At 36.5% G+C, this 16,407-nt stretch overlaps 1 protein-coding gene across 10 annotated transcripts in view; it reads right to left on the reverse strand.

Moving 5' to 3' along the window:
• ELMO1 (engulfment and cell motility 1) overlaps positions 1-16,407 on the reverse strand; it is a 526,860-nt gene that overhangs the window by 215,326 nt on the left and 295,127 nt on the right. For all 10 annotated transcript variants that reach the window (XM_087917593.1, XM_087917598.1, XM_087917597.1 and 7 more), the window contains one exon: positions 12,835-12,943. In XM_087917593.1, the coding sequence (XP_087773719.1) occupies positions 12,835-12,943 (109 nt within the window). The remainder of the gene's footprint in view (positions 1-12,834; positions 12,944-16,407) is intronic.

The following is a 16,407-nucleotide window of genomic DNA, read 5'->3' on the forward strand; positions in this document are numbered from 1 at the left end:
GTTTCAAAATTTGGGGCTAGCCTATGCTGTGCCAGAAAGGTTTTTTCTTCACCCTGATTGGTTGGGAGTCTTGGTCTGTGTTTATTGGTCTTGAAGTTTGCTGTGTTCTGCTTGATTGGGTTTCTAATATCTTCTGTCTGTTTTGTTGCAATTTTTTTGTCTTGATTGGCTGGCAACATTGTGTTTCCTGTATTGGAGGCTTTTAGTGAGGCTTGGCTCCGAGTAAACGGATGGCTATCATTTCTTAGGAAGCTAGGTTTCATCTGGGTGCCTGGTTGGGGTATGTTTGAGCTGGAGGTATCAGTGGGGATCTGTTTGTGCCCAGGTATTTGCCTGGCTTGTGGTGTGGAGATTTTTTTGTTTGTGAGTGCAGGCTTCCAAATAATTGACAGTCTGGTGGAATTATCTCTTCTATTCATGCTTTCAGGTCTTTTTTTTTCAATCTCTATGGCTTCTCTGATAATTCTGTGGCTGGAGTTTTCTATAGTGGCTAGGGTTTTGGTACTGTTGGGTATATGAATACTCCAACTGGTTTGGTTGAATAAATATGTAAACCTAGGATTAAAGTGCTATGTAGCTTTAAGCACAAGAAACTGCAATGTCATTGTGGGTGCGGTTGCAGGCAGCCATATAGGTAGGAGGGGAAACGTAATAGCCCCGGCTTCTGGATGCAACTGTCTGAGTCCGGCTTCTGGATGCAACTGTCTGAGTCCGGCTTCTGCATGCACCTGGTTACTGTTCCAGGTCTGCTGCCTACTGTGTGTTTGAACGTCTATCTGCTTACTTTTTGGAGGCTACTGTGCCAGATACCAAATTCAACTGAACACAAGGACTGTTTACTGGTGAGCTGAGAATTCAGTATTGTCCTTGAGAGAAAGGTATCATATGGAGAAGAATACAAGCAGATAAAGACATTGTATTTACTGTTTAAAAGACTTGATAACTGGATTGATAAACTGGATACTGACATATGGACTGAATGACTATTCTTAATCTCTGTGTGAATTAAATACCTATTTAAAAACCACAAACAGTGTTTTTGTCTCAAGTGTGTGTATACTCTAGGGCCCAGCCTCACTCTCATTTGGCTGCCTGGCTTGACTGCTGCTGTGCACTCTGCTCGGGGGTTTGTCCCCAAACACTAACATTGGTTATGGGCCCAGCCGTGTGCACAGTCTAGCTAACCAGGTTTTAGCAGTGAGAGTTTTGGTCAAGAGTTACACATTGCTGTAAAGACAAACTGTTTGTTGAATAGTTATTTTTCTGCAGAGCAATGGCACAAGTAAATTTGCCAAGTCTGTCCATGATATCCAGGTTAGATGGAACAAACTATGTTTCATGGTCAATGAAGTGTAGTTTACTGCTACGAAGAGAAGGTTTGTGGGACATAGTTACAAACCCACCAGATGTATCAAACTTAAATCCTAATGATGAAAAGGATTATAAACTGATACAAGATTATGAACATAAGAATGAACAGGTTTTGTGCATTATAGGTCTCACCCTGTCTGACCAGCAACTCATTCATATCCGTGGAATGGAAAATGCTGCAGACTGCTGGGATAATCTTAAAAGGATTTATGTTCGAGACAGTGTAGGAGCTCATATTAATCTTACACGGAAGCTGTTTAGAACACATCTTGAGATAAATGGAGACATGTTGACTCATTTAAACTGTATGAAAAGCATTTTTCAACAACTGCAAGAAAAAGAGCTTGTATTTAATGAGTTACAACAAGTATACATCATATTGTCTTCTCTGGATCGAAGCTATGATGATTTTGTGACTGCATTGGAAGTATTGCCAAAAGACAGTTTATCAGTAACTGAGATAACTGGCCGGTTATTAGAGGAAGCCAGGAGAAGGAGTGAACGTATACAGCTGAGGGAAGATAAGTCTAATGAAGAGAAATTATCTTCAAAGCCTGAGAGAAACCAGCTGTGTAAAGGAAAGCACCCAGAAGAAGAGAAGTTATCTCCAACGGCATACACAATTAAAAAGTGTTTTAATTGTGGAGGCAGAGGACATTTGGCAAGATTCTGCAGAAAAGGAAAACGCCAGAATATAAAGAAGCCAAAGAAATCCTTTGAACTAGCCACGTTCAGCAACTGTGATGTGAAGAGTGATATATGGGTGGTGGACAGTGGTGCATCCCACTGTATCACGAGAGATAAGACAAAGTTTATAAAAATGTCTACAAGCTCTCAGCATATATCACTCGCGAACGGGTGGCACCTCAAGGCCAAGGGTCAAGGTATTGCTTATTGTCCATGTTTAAAGCAGAATATAAACATGTTATATGTACCACAGTTAAAAATGAATTTACTTTCTGTGAGAGAATTAGATAAACTAGGATATGTGGTTACATTTAAAGATAATAAGTGCATACTGGAAAGAGATAATAAAAAGGTAACTGCAGCTTTAAATGGAGCATTATATGTCTTACATGATAGTAAGAAAGGGGAGGCACAAACTGTATTTAAGAATACCAAGCCTCATGATGAATGTATCCATTTATTGCATATGCGTTTGGGGCATGTAAATTTTAAAATGCTAAAACGCACAGTAGAGTTATCTGAAGGGATAAGGTTAAAGCCCTGTGATAAGTATTTGCGTTGTAATGTCTGTTGTGAAGATAAGAGTAAGATATTGCCTGCAAATAGGCTAAATGGTTTTAAAACTAAAGAACCTTTAGAGGTAGTATTTGCAGACATTATAGGTCCTAAGAAACCCAGTATGGGGGGTGCTCGATATATACTGAGCATTATGGACCATTACTCTAGATATGGGTTTTGCTACCTAATGAAAAGCAAAACTGAAACATATCAACATTTCTTCAATTGGTTAAGGTTTGCTGAAAGAAAAACCAAACGGCAAATTATAACCCTGGTGACAGATAATGGCATGGAATTTGTTAATAGCAAATTCCAGAATAGGTTAAAGGCAGCTGGAATAGCTCATAAAAAATCTGCACCATACAGACCACAACACAATGCATTTATAGAAAGAAGAGGCCAAACACTACAGGCAATGGTTAGAACAATGTTAACTGATTCTGGATTACCTGATTCTTTGTGGGGGGAGGCCACAATGTGTGCTAATCATTTATTAAACAATGTGGTTAACTCAACCACTGGTGAAATACCATTCACCATGTGGCATGGCAGGAAGCCTGATTTGAGTTACCTGCACACATTTGGTGCACCAGCATGGGTGCATATCCCTACACAACTCAGACGTAAAGGGCAACATAGAGCTAAACAATTTTTCTTCGTTGGTTACCAAGCTAACCATAGGGCATATAGATTTTGGGAGAAAGGCACATCTAAGGTGTTATGTAGTGCCAATGCCCAATTTCTAGAGCACGTAGGATGGGATAAGTTAGAGCAGGATAACAATAAAGAGGTGGTTATTGAATCCTACAGAAATCCCATTGAGTATCCCTGTAACTTTAAAAAAAGAAGTAAAGCAAGAAGTACAGGAAGAAGTACAGCCCCTAGAGGAAGAAATAGCTGAAGATGAGGAACAGGTAGTAACTCAACCAAGCCCAATAATACCCAGAAGGACTACACGTATTTCTAGACCGCCTGATAGATACCAGGCTAATACAGTGTGCCAGGTAAATAGAATTCCATCTACTGTGGATGAGATTAGAAGATATCCTTCTAAAGAGAAAGAAAAATGGTATGCAGCTATTAATAAGGAATTGAAGTCTTTGAAGGATATGAAGGTGTATGAAAATGTGAGATTACCTAGTAATGAAAAACCCATTGGCTGCAAATGGATTTTTAAAATAAAAACTGATAAGGATGGAAACACAATCCATAAGGCAAGGTTAGTAGCCCAAGGCTTTAGACAAAGTGCAAAAGACTATGATGAAGTATTTGCACCTAGTCTGAAAGCAGCAACTTTAAGGGCAGCATTAGTGTGGGCAGCAAGCAAGAAATATATAGTTAACCATTTAGATGTGGAAACTGCTTACTTGCATGCTCCACTAAGACATATTGTTTATATGAAAAGGCCTAATGGATTTAAAGGAGACAATAATAATGATAATGATTGTTGGTTATTAAACAAGAGCCTTTATGGTCTTAAACAATCGGGCTATGAATGGAACCAGTATATTGTAAAGGAACTGACCAATATAGGATTTAAAGCTGGTTTAGCTGACCCATGTCTATTTAAGAGAGAAAAGAATGGGAAGATATCATTATTATTGTTGTTTACTGATGATATTGCTCTGATGACTAAGACTAATGATGAAGCAAATGAAATAATAACATCATTAGCCAAGAAGGTAAAAATCAAGCAATTAGGGGAGATAAAGAGATATCTAGGTTTAAATATACTGAGAACACAGAAAGGGTTTAGGATATCTCAGGAAGATAAGATATCGAAATTGCTAATGGATTATAAGATGGAACTTTGTAAGCCTGCAAAGACTCCAATGAGTCAGGATATTTGCAAAATGGATACACAAAGTCCCAAATGTGATAAGGAACTGTATCAATCCTTGATTGGTAGCTTATCATATATTAGCAATTGGTCAAGGCCAGATATTGCTTTTAGCATTAATCAGCTGGCTCGACACAATAATGACCCCCTTCAATGTCACTGGATAGCATTGAAAAGAATCCTAAGATATCTAAAAGGAACATTACACCATGCACTGTATTTAGAACCAAAAGGTGATCTCATATTGAGTGCTTATGCAGATGCTAGTTTTGCAGCAGAAAAAGATACTAGAAAGTCGACTTCAGGAACAGCCATAATGCTGGGTAAGACGTTAATAGGCTGGAAGTCTATAAGGCAACAGCATATAAGTTTGTCTACTATGGAGGCAGAATTCTCCTGTTTATCATTTTTGTGTACTGAATTGATTATGTACAAACAAATGTTGAAGGATATGGGTATAACTGTAAATTACCCTATAGTTGTACATGAAGATAATCAGGCAGCAATTAAAATGGCCACTAATATTGCAGTTAAAACCAGAAGTAAACATACAGATTTGAGGTATCTTAATGTAAGACAATCTGTACAGAGTAAATTGATACAGCTGGAGTACTGCATGTCGGAGGACAATATAGCTGATCATTTTACTAAAGCCCAAGGTGCTATTAAGCATATAGAGAGTTGTGAAAAATATGGATTTAGAATGTAAAGGTTACATATTTATATCACCCAAAAGGGGAGAATGTTGGGTATATGAATACTCCAACTGGTTTGGTTGAATAAATATGTAAACCTAGGATTAAAGTGCTATGTAGCTTTAAGCACAAGAAACTGCAATGTCATTGTGGGTGCGGTTGCAGGCAGCCATATAGGTAGGAGGGGAAACGTAATAGCCCCGGCTTCTGGATGCAACTGTCTGAGTCCGGCTTCTGGATGCAACTGTCTGAGTCCGGCTTCTGCATGCACCTGGTTACTGTTCCAGGTCTGCTGCCTACTGTGTGTTTGAACGTCTATCTGCTTACTTTTTGGAGGCTACTGTGCCAGATACCAAATTCAACTGAACACAAGGACTGTTTACTGGTGAGCTGAGAATTCAGTATTGTCCTTGAGAGAAAGGTATCATATGGAGAAGAATACAAGCAGATAAAGACATTGTATTTACTGTTTAAAAGACTTGATAACTGGATTGATAAACTGGATACTGACATATGGACTGAATGACTATTCTTAATCTCTGTGTGAATTAAATACCTATTTAAAAACCACAAACAGTGTTTTTGTCTCAAGTGTGTGTATACTCTAGGGCCCAGCCTCACTCTCATTTGGCTGCCTGGCTTGACTGCTGCTGTGCACTCTGCTCGGGGTTTGTCCCCAAACACTAACAGGTACCATTGAAGTTGATACTATGATCTGTAGCTTTCACGTGTTGGATTAGTGAGGAAGTGTGTTCCAGCATTTTTACTGCATTTTTGTGTTCATCCAGGCAGGTACTTATTCTTCTATTGGTCTGTCCAATGTATGTGGCAGGGCATGATGCACAGGGGACTTCATATATGCCTTGGTTTTCCAGGTCAATTTTATCTTTGGGGTTTCTTAGGATGGCTGCTATTTTTCTGTCTGCTTTGAAGGCAGTCTTGATGTGATGCCTGTGTAGTATCTTACTGATTTTGTCTGTAGTACCTCTTATGTAGGACAAGACAGCTGTTCCATAGGTTTGTTCATCTTCTAGGTCTCCATTATGTCTCAGTGTGTTTTTGTGGATCAAGTCAGTGATTTTGCTTTTGTGGAAGCCATTGGCTGTCAGTACTTTAGTCAGGGTGCATAGTTCAGTCTTTATGTGTGTCTTATCTGCCAGGCGTTTGGTTCTGGCGATAGTGTTTTGGCCACGGAGTTTATCTGTGCTGGATGGTGGTGGGATTGGGTGTTGAAGTAGCGGTCGGTGTGTATTTTCTTCTGGTATATGGTGTGTCTCAGTGTGCCATCTGTTTTTTTGTAGATTAGTACATCTAGGAATGGTAGTTGTTTGTTTGTTTCTGTTTCCACGGTGAACTTGATTTTGGGGTGTGTGTTGTTTAGGTGTGTTAGGAAATTGTTTAGGTTTTCTTTTCCATGGGGCTAAATCACAAATGTGTCATTGATGTATCTTAACCATAGTTTGGGTTTGTGGGTGGCATTAGCTAGGGCTCTGGATTCGAATTCTTCCATGAACAGGTTTGCAATGACGGGTGACAGTGGTGATCCTATAGGGGCTCCTTCAATTTGCTTGTATCTTTGTCCTTTGTATATGAAATATGTGTTGGTTAAGCAGTGTTCTGTTAGTTCCACGAGGTGTTTAGCTAGTTGGTATTTATTTTTGATGATTTCAAGAGTTTCTTTTATCGGGACTTGAGTGAATAGTGAAACCACATTGAAACTTACAAACAGATCTTCTTGTTCCATGTGTAGATCTTTGATCATTTTCAAAAAAGTGGTATGAGTTTTGTACATGTGAAGCTGCTGCTTCAGCATGGGGCTGTAGCTGCTTTGCTAAGTGCTTAGCTAGGTTTTGTAGTGGTGCTCCTCTGGAGCTGATTATGGGTCTGAGAGGTATGCCTTCATTGTGTATTTTTGGGAGGCCATATAGTTTGGGGCATCTGGAAGATTTTTTTCTTGGGATGATCGTCTGTTGGATCTCTTTGCTCATGTGGCTGGTTATAATTTTCTTCTTAGTTATTATTTCCAGATATGTGGTTGGGTCCGTGTTTATGGGTTTGTATGTGGAGTCTTGGAGTAGGTCTGTCAATTTTGTTTCGTAGTCTTTTCCATCCATTACTACTATAGCATTACCTTTATCTGCTGGAAGTATGATTATGCTGCTGTCGTTCTTTAGGGCTTGCAGGGCTTTTAGTTCCTCTTTGTGCAAGTTGCTTTTCGGTGGTTTGCTTGTGCATAGGATGTTAATAACTTGGTATCTTATTCTGACTCATAGACAAACACAATACAGAAGCCTGATGATGGCAGATGAGATTCTGCCGAAACATTGCTACAACTTTAAAAGCACAACTATAATGATGTGGGAAAATACCTGAATAAAGCTGAATACCATACATACATACATAGATACATAGATACATATTGAATGTAGAATTAACAAAAAATGTACGATGTAACAAGTGGTATAAGCAAGGAGTAAAGAATAGATAATTAATAGAAAAAGTAATATGTAATAATCGCAATGTAATAGAAAATTAAATACAAGAATATGGTTAAGAATTGTAATTGATGTCTTCAACATTGATGCATTTGTTTTTTTAATGTTTTTAAATTGTTGGAAAACTGAATAAAGTTTATTAAAAAAGAAAAAACTAAAATACTAGATAAAATACAATGATGTGATCCCCAATTATAACTTCAAAAACGGCAACTATGATCTTATAGACAATGATCTCTCATCCCTTGATTGACAATTTCTATTCACTGGATGCAATACTGTTGAAGACCATTACAACGTATTTTTACTTGAAGTCAAAAGAGTAATCAAACTATATGTACCAATAACAACTCCGAAAACCAGAAAAAACAGATTACCCATAACAGTAAGGAAGCTTCAATCCAAAAAGAGATCACTTTGGTGGAAAAACAAATCTGGTCATGTTGCCAACTTCAAAAGCTGATACAAAAATTTATGCCATCAGATAACGACTGAATGCACCAATTATTACACTAAACAAGAGGAAAACCTATGCACCAATTCCACCCGTGCTTTCTACAATTTTGTAAACAACAAACTAAGAGACTCAAGGTCCATCCCACCCCTGAAAGGACCTAATGGTAAAGACTGCAACGACGACACTATTAAAGCCAACCTCTTTAACACATTCTTTGGCTCAGTATTTTGAAACAGCAATGGATCATGCCCAGTATTTCCTAGTCGAACCATAGACAATTAAAATAATCTAATACATATCGATTTTACAATAGACAATGTTGAAAAAGTACTATGCAATCTAAAACTATCTCTATCTATTGGCCCGGATGGAATATGTGCCTACTTCTTAAAAAAGCTATCCACTGCCATAGCTGAACCTTTCAGCATAATCTTTGAAAAATCTTTCAGGACCAGCTCCTTGTCAAACTTCTGGTCACAAGTCACAGTCATTCCCATCTTCAAAGAGGGAGACCCCACCCTAGTTGAAAATTAGAGACCAACCTCTTTATGCTGCATCACCTGTAAAGTTATGGAATCAATTATTAACCAATCCATTATCCTCCGCTTAGAGACAAACAACCTACTCTCTAATAAACAATTTGGTTTCAGAAAAAAACTATCCTGCAATCTGCAACTCTTACACTGCAAAAACATATGGACTACACAACTTGATCAGGGCAAAGCAATAGACGTGATCTACATAGACTTCTGTAAAGCTTTTGATTCAGTGGTACATGACAAACTACTCCTAAAACTAAAATCTTATGGTATCTCTGGACACCTGCATAACTGGTTAGAATCATTACTGTCAAACAGACAACAAATGGTCAAAATTGGGAGTGTCCTAACAAATTCTGTACCTGTCAATAGTGGTGTCCCCCAAGGCAGTGTTCTAAGACCAACTCTCTTCATACTCTACATAAATGACTTCTGTGATCATATTAAGAGCAACTGTGTTCTCTTCGCTGATGATGTAAAGCTATTCAACACCACAGACAATACTGCTACCCTTCAAAAAGACCTTGACCATGTATCAGAATGGTCAAACAAATGGCAACTTCAAATCTCAACAAATAAATGCTCTGTCTTACGTATTGGCAAAAAATAAATAAATCAGAAAATAAAATACAGGCTGAATAGTCAAGACCTTGTTGGTGATCCAAACTCTGTTAAGGATCTTGGAGTACTCATCTCTAATGATCTAAGTGCTAGAGCCCACTGTAACTACATAGCCAAAAAGGCATTAAGAGTTGTTAACCTAATCTTATGTAGCTTTTTCTCTGGTAATGTTACACTACTAACTAGAGCATACAAAACATTTGCTAGACCAATACTCGAATACAGCTCATAAGTCTGGAACCCAATCATGTATCTGATATTAACACAGTTGAGAAAGTCCAGAAATATTTCACAAGAAGAGTTCTCCGCTCCTCTACTCATTGAAGAATACCTTATGCCACCAGACTTGAAATTCTAGACCTAGAAAACCTAGAACTACGCCACCTTCAGTCTGATCTAAGTATAGTATATAAAATCATGCGTTGCAATGTCCTACCTGTCAATAAATACTTCAGCTTCAACCATAAAAACACAAGAGCAAACAATAGATACAAACTCAAGGTTAATCGCACCAAACTTGATTGCAGGAAATACGACTTCAGCAACAGAGTGGTCAATGTCTGGAATACTCTACCTGACTCTGTGGTTTCTTCCCCAAACCCCAAAAACTTTAACCTTAGACTTTCTACTATTGACCTCACCCCTCTCTTACGAGGCCTGTACGGGGCATGCATAAGCGCACCAATGTGCCTACCGTCCCTGTCCTATTATTTCTTTTTATTTTTTTTATATGTATCCATGTATTAATAACTATGTTTTTACTTATACCTATTATCTTGTAAGCAATTGACAAATAAAATAAAAAATAAATAAAAATAAATAGATAAAACCCTTATAGATAAACAGAAAAATGAATTGATAAAGAAGATAGACCTTCAGGTAGTGAAGAAAGTTAAAGATCTGGAAATTTATTTTACAGCAAGATGTGTAACAATTAAAGAAGATAATTATACAAGGTGAATGCAATAAATTAAATTGGATCTGGAGAATTAGAAAAACCTACAATGGTCAATGATAAATGAATATTTTGCCAAGGTTACTTTTTCTATTCCAAACAATCCCTATAAAACTGAAAAAATTGTCAGAGTATATTCATGAACTGAAATAGAGCATGGTAACAAGGTCAGCCAGTGAATAGGCATAGCAGCAAAACTCTGAACAAAAATATTTTGATGAATTAAATAAAACAATTTTGAAATGCGTTTGGCAAGGAAAAATAGCAAGAATAAGACTGAAAATTTTGCAAGAATCTAAAAATAATGGGGGCTTTGGTTGCCAGACTGGGAGCTTTATTATCAGGCCTTTACATTAACTTGGCTGTATCCAAGTTAGATAAATCTCAGACATAGAAGACTACTATTGTTGGGAAGGGATGACCTTCAGTTGGGATGGCATGCCTTTCCATAGTATAAAAAGAATATAATACACAGATACTTTCAAAGACATTATGTAAAAAATGCTCTAATTTTAGTAGAGAAAAAAGTTAAAGCAAAAAAATTAGATGAAAATACCAGTCTGGCTTTCTACAATGGAATCACTGATACATCCAAATGTTGTAAATTTGGGGGGAAAAATGTAACATATAAAAATATTTTAAATGAGAAAGGGAAACTTAAAACTAAATAAGAACTACAAAAACAAGGTGTAGACCTAGCTGCACCTGTAAATACTATTGAGATATGAGAAGTATGCAAAGTCATATGATTTCTATAAAGAGCCAACAACACTAGTCCAAATATTATTAGTCACAGATGAAAAATTAATAAAGAAAATATACAGCTGTTTACTAAGCCTTAAAATGGAAGATGAACAAGTGAAAGAAACAGTGATAGTATGGGCAAAGAACTTTGGATACACTATAGAAATAGATAAATGGCAAAAACTTTGGGACAGAAATTCTAAATTGACAATGGCAATTACCTATAAGGAAAACTTGTATAAAATGTTTACAAAGATGTTTAAAAATATGTCTGCTAAAAAATTTGTCTGGAAATAGTCGGGGGTGGGATTCAAAATTTTTAACAACCGGTTCTGTGGGCATGGCTTAGGTGGTGGGCATAGCTTGATGGTCATGTGACTGGGTGGCCATGGTTTGGTGGTCATGTTATTGGCTCGGTGTGGCCAACTCAATATCACTCACATCGAGGCATGCATCTCCTCGCCTGGCCTCTCATGACTGTGGGGATGCTGCAACAGTCATAAGTGTGAAAAATGATCATAAGTCACTTTTTTCAGTGCCATTGTACCTTTAAGTAGTCACTCCACACAAGCAAAGTACCAAGCAAAGGAGGGGAAAAAACTCTGAGGCAGGAAGTCTAGTCTTGCTGAGAATGTAATAAGGATTAACAGAGAGGCAGTTTCTGTAAGCAACACCAGAATGTTTCCTTCCTGCCTTCCTTACAGGATTAGGCCAGTAATTTCTTCTAACAACCGGTTCTCCGAACTGCTTAGAATGTTAACAACCAGTTCTAGCGAATAGATGCCAGCTGGTAGAATCCCACCCCTGGAAATAGTTTACTTTACTTTATTGTCATTGCACCTTGTACAACGAAATTAAATGCCATCTTCAGTGTACATTATAACTATAAAAATAAATCACAAACACACATCCTTCACATTCTATACATGTAAATAAATGTAACTCGATAATGGGTTCTTACTATCATATGTGGTGGACATGTCCAAAGTCAAAAAAAAAATGGGTGAAAATACACACATGGATAGAGAAAATGTTAAAGTTACACATAGATTTAAAGCCAGAAATATTTTTGTTAGATATACTACCAGAAAAATACGATAAAGAGAATATATATTTAATACTGCATGTCTTGACAGCAGCGAGAATTGTATTTGCACAGCACTGAAAAATGAGGAAATTACAGATGAAAATATATATTTAAAAATATTAGAATGTGCAGAAATGGATAGGTTAACACTCAAGATAAAAGACATAGAAGATATAGAATATTTTTTGACATGGGATTTGTTCTATCAATGGTTAAATAATACAGGTAGAATTTAGAAGTTGAAAGATTAATTAATATGTACAAATAAACAATATTACTACCACTATTACTATGTGTAAAGTAAATTGACCCAGACAATACATTGTTTACCAAGCACCAATGTATGTTTAAGAAAAATGTATAAATAAAATATATTAAAAAAACCAAAATGATACAAAATCACTGTGCTCTTTAATTATGGATGAGCCATAGGTTTGGTTCTGAGAAGAATATCATGTACCGATTATCATATTGCTACCAATGCATTAAATTCTTATCAAAGAATTGATATAAACTAGAAACCAGAATAAATCCCCACCAAAATATTGTATTTTATATTTTCATTTAACCATGAATTGATCCACATAGTTTAGGTATGAAAACTACATGGATGTTTTCACCAAAAAAAGCGAAACATTTCTGATGTTTTATGTTTTATTCTAATTATTCTTTGCACAACTAGAAAGTTAACTAGATTACAAGAACATTGATGTATGGTTTTAATAAAATTCACCATACTTGCTACTCTATAAAATGCTTGGTCCAACAAAGCATGACAGACTTACGTAACTCTCCTACTTTCAAGATATCACATAGCATCTTTGTCAATTCAATGCTACTCCGACCAAATGGACATTCATGCTTATCTTCTCGGCTGCTATTTTCCAATACAATCTGAAATAGAAATAAGTTAGTTAAGATAGGTATATTCTCATCCCATCCCATCCCATCCCATCCCATCCCTTCCCATCAAGCTATCCCAATTCCAAAGGACTCCAAGTAACCTATGACATTAACAACAACAAAAAAACCCCACCAGAACCATAACAGATAAATAGATTAGAACTATATCAGTAAGAAGATCAACCACAAATTTAAGTCAAATTAGTTGTCAATAATAATAACCTTTATTGTCATTGTACATATATACAAAGAAATTGATTTAGCCTCTACTGGTGCTATCCATAACAAAAATACAATACAACATGAATAATATAGAAAACGGTCCTTATACAAGTAATTAGGGAGAAACCAGTCATATGTTTCCATGTATGCATGGAGTGATTGTAGTTGTATTTAGGAGACTGGCAGCCCAAGGATAAAAGCTGTTTTTAAACCTGTTTGTCTGGCTGGCTAGAATTCTGTGTCTTCTGCCTGATGGTAAAAGTGAGAAAAGACACTTCAGGATGTGAATCGTCCCTAAGTATCTTCCTTACTCTTCTGAAACAACAAGACCTGGCAAAGTGGTATTAGGGGGCAACCAATGATTTCTTGTGCCGAATTAATCACTCTCTGCAGTGCCTTCCTGTCCAAATCTATTGAATCAGTGTACCATACTGTTATATATGTACAGTATATAAGGATATTTTCCATTCAAGTCCTGCTTGAAATGCTACCTTACATCTTGCATTCTCCCACAGCCTTTTGAGAAGCATTGGTTTTTAAGCAAGGATTCCCAGTTTTATTAACTACTCAAAACTTTACCTTCTAGATATGATAACTGAATAAAAAGTTATGACCTTTTAATCTGGCTGAATGCAGCAGTAAGTGACAGCAGAGGGAATTTTTAGATGGATATTAACTAAATCAAAAACTGTGGCAGCTATCCAAATCAATATCTTTGAAAGTTGCCTCTAGTCTTTGGCACAGGATTGCTAAATGTGTGAAACTAATCACTTGAGTTAGAGTAGTTTTCTGTTCTATTCCATGTGATAATAGAATACATGGATTAATCAATGATGGAATTAAACATTATGTGGCATAACAGTTTGTTTGTCAAGCATTAATTGGGGAAGCCTCAATCTTCTGTAGAGACTAGTACTGCAATATGTTCACTTTCAGTTCATGTTACGTATTCCAGTCCTTACAGAGCTATTTCCCTTAAGGTCTGTGTCCCAGAATGCATGCCTGATTCCTTTATAATTATGCTACACGACAGAAGATAACTAATGCTGTTTTTCAGGGAATGAATAATAATCTTCTAAAAAACCAAAGATGTTGAAACATTTGAAAGTTTATGTACCATAAATAAGGTGATCTATTGGTTTTAAATCTTTTTTAGAATTCAATAAACAATTTTAATATTGTAATTAGGAATTAAACATATATCTGCAGTACATGTTAATGAATGGTTTTTTGTAAAAATTGCAGTGATTACATTTACATGGGATATCTTCAGTGTTAATAGTTATCCTTAGAGATATAATCTTATACTGAAAGGAAAGTTTCTTTTATAGGTTTGTGAAAGTTTATCTTATACACAAACTGTACATGGGTGTGAAATAACTTATTGTCACCTGACAGGAATCTTATTACGACTATATAAAACAGATTTTTGCTCATATCAACTTTGAGCCCACTATGATCATGTAATAAATGCAACAGATAGATAGATAAATAAATAAATAAATAGACAGATAAATAAATGACAAAGTACAAAACACAGAAATTAATGTATTTATTTTACTAGAACTTTAAAAGAAACCCAAACATTCTCATTTTTATTTTAAAAATATTAAGCTTAATCACTGATGAAAAAAATCTGCCTTGTCTTCCTAAAAATATAAGAAGACCTATCATTGCAGAAAAATTAGCACCTTCCTCTGAAAAAAGTGCCTCAATATACTACAAATTTCTAGAAAAAAAATTCACCTGATATTATTTCTTTGCATTAATTCCATAGTTATTGATGTGCTATACTAGCAAATAGCCTATTTTATTTGAATTGTCATGGGAAAAACACTAAGGCATGTGTGTCAAACTTGATTTCATTGAGGGCCGCATCAGGGTAGTGTTTGACTTTGGGAGGCCAAATGGCCGGGATGGTCATGGCCACTTCGGTATCACTTCTTTTTCCATCCCTCTTCAATTCTCCTTTCTTCTTCTTCTCCTATTTCCTTTTTTTTAATTACTTGCTCTCTTCCTATCTTTCCTTCTTTTTCTTTGTCTTTCTTCTTTTCCTTTCCTCTCCCTTCTTGGATGCTCAAATGCAAAAGGGAAAATGGGGTACCCTGTTTTCGGCCTGGATGGTTTCCTAAAGCCCTCTGCCAGCCCCATTTTCATCCTGAATGGCCTCCTGAAGCCCTCTGCCAGCAAAAATGAAGCCTGGGGCTGCATTTTCACTGGCAGAGCCATCGCAAGCCAGTCCTTCACAGTTTCCTTGACTGCCCCATGGGCCAGAATTAAGCACCTGCGGGTTGGATCCAGCCCATGGGCCTTGAATTTGATATCCCTGCTCTAAGGGCTTCCATTCTAATTTGAATTGGGATTCCATACTTTTTTGGTATACAATTGAATGATAAAGTTCTAAACAAAAGGTTTAAAAAAACCCACATGGTATTTGTTTATTAAGTAGAACAAAAGTTTAAAGATCCTGTATAAATTGGAAAAATGTAGTAAAGATCCACTTGACAAAAGCCACCCTCAGCCATTCAAAATCATTGAATTTATATCTTTTGCCAATCTCCCGTGGATTTGAAGTCCACACATTAAAATTACTAATCAAGATCATGTGAAATGTTAGTACCACTTTATAATCCCCTGGTAAGATCACACTTGGAATATTGCATCCTGTTTTGGTCACCATGATGTAAAAAAAGATGTTGAGACTTTAGAAAGAGTGCAGCAGAGAAGAGCAACAAAGATGATTAGGGGACTGGAGGCTAAAACATACAAAGAACAGTTGCTGGAATTGGATATGTCTAGTTTAATGAAAAAAAGAACTAATGATGACATGATAGCAGTGTTCTCAGGGTTGCCACGAAGAAGGATGAACTATTCTCCAAAGTATCTGAAGGCAGGACAAGAAGCAATGTATGGAAACTATTTAAGGAGAGAAGCAACCAAGGAGAAATTTCCTGAAAGTTAGAACAATTAATCAATGGAACAACTTGACTCCAGAAGTTATAAATGCTTCAAAATTAGACGTTTTTAAGAAGAGATTGGAGAACCATTTGTCTGAAATGGTATAGGGCTTCCTGCCTGAGCAGTGGGTTGGACTAGAAGACCTCTAAGGTCCCTTCCAACTTTGTTATTCTGTTATACTTTAAATGAAAATTGAAAGTACTTCATTAAAGACATTTATATTGAAGTATTTATACATTGTGTCATTAAAATCTTGGTTTTATTGCATAATTAAT

This window comes from Pseudonaja textilis, chromosome Z (genome assembly GCF_049901715.1).
Source record: "Pseudonaja textilis isolate UNSWEBS1 chromosome Z, rPseTex1.2, whole genome shotgun sequence".
Lineage (NCBI taxonomy): Eukaryota > Metazoa > Chordata > Lepidosauria > Squamata > Elapidae > Pseudonaja > Pseudonaja textilis.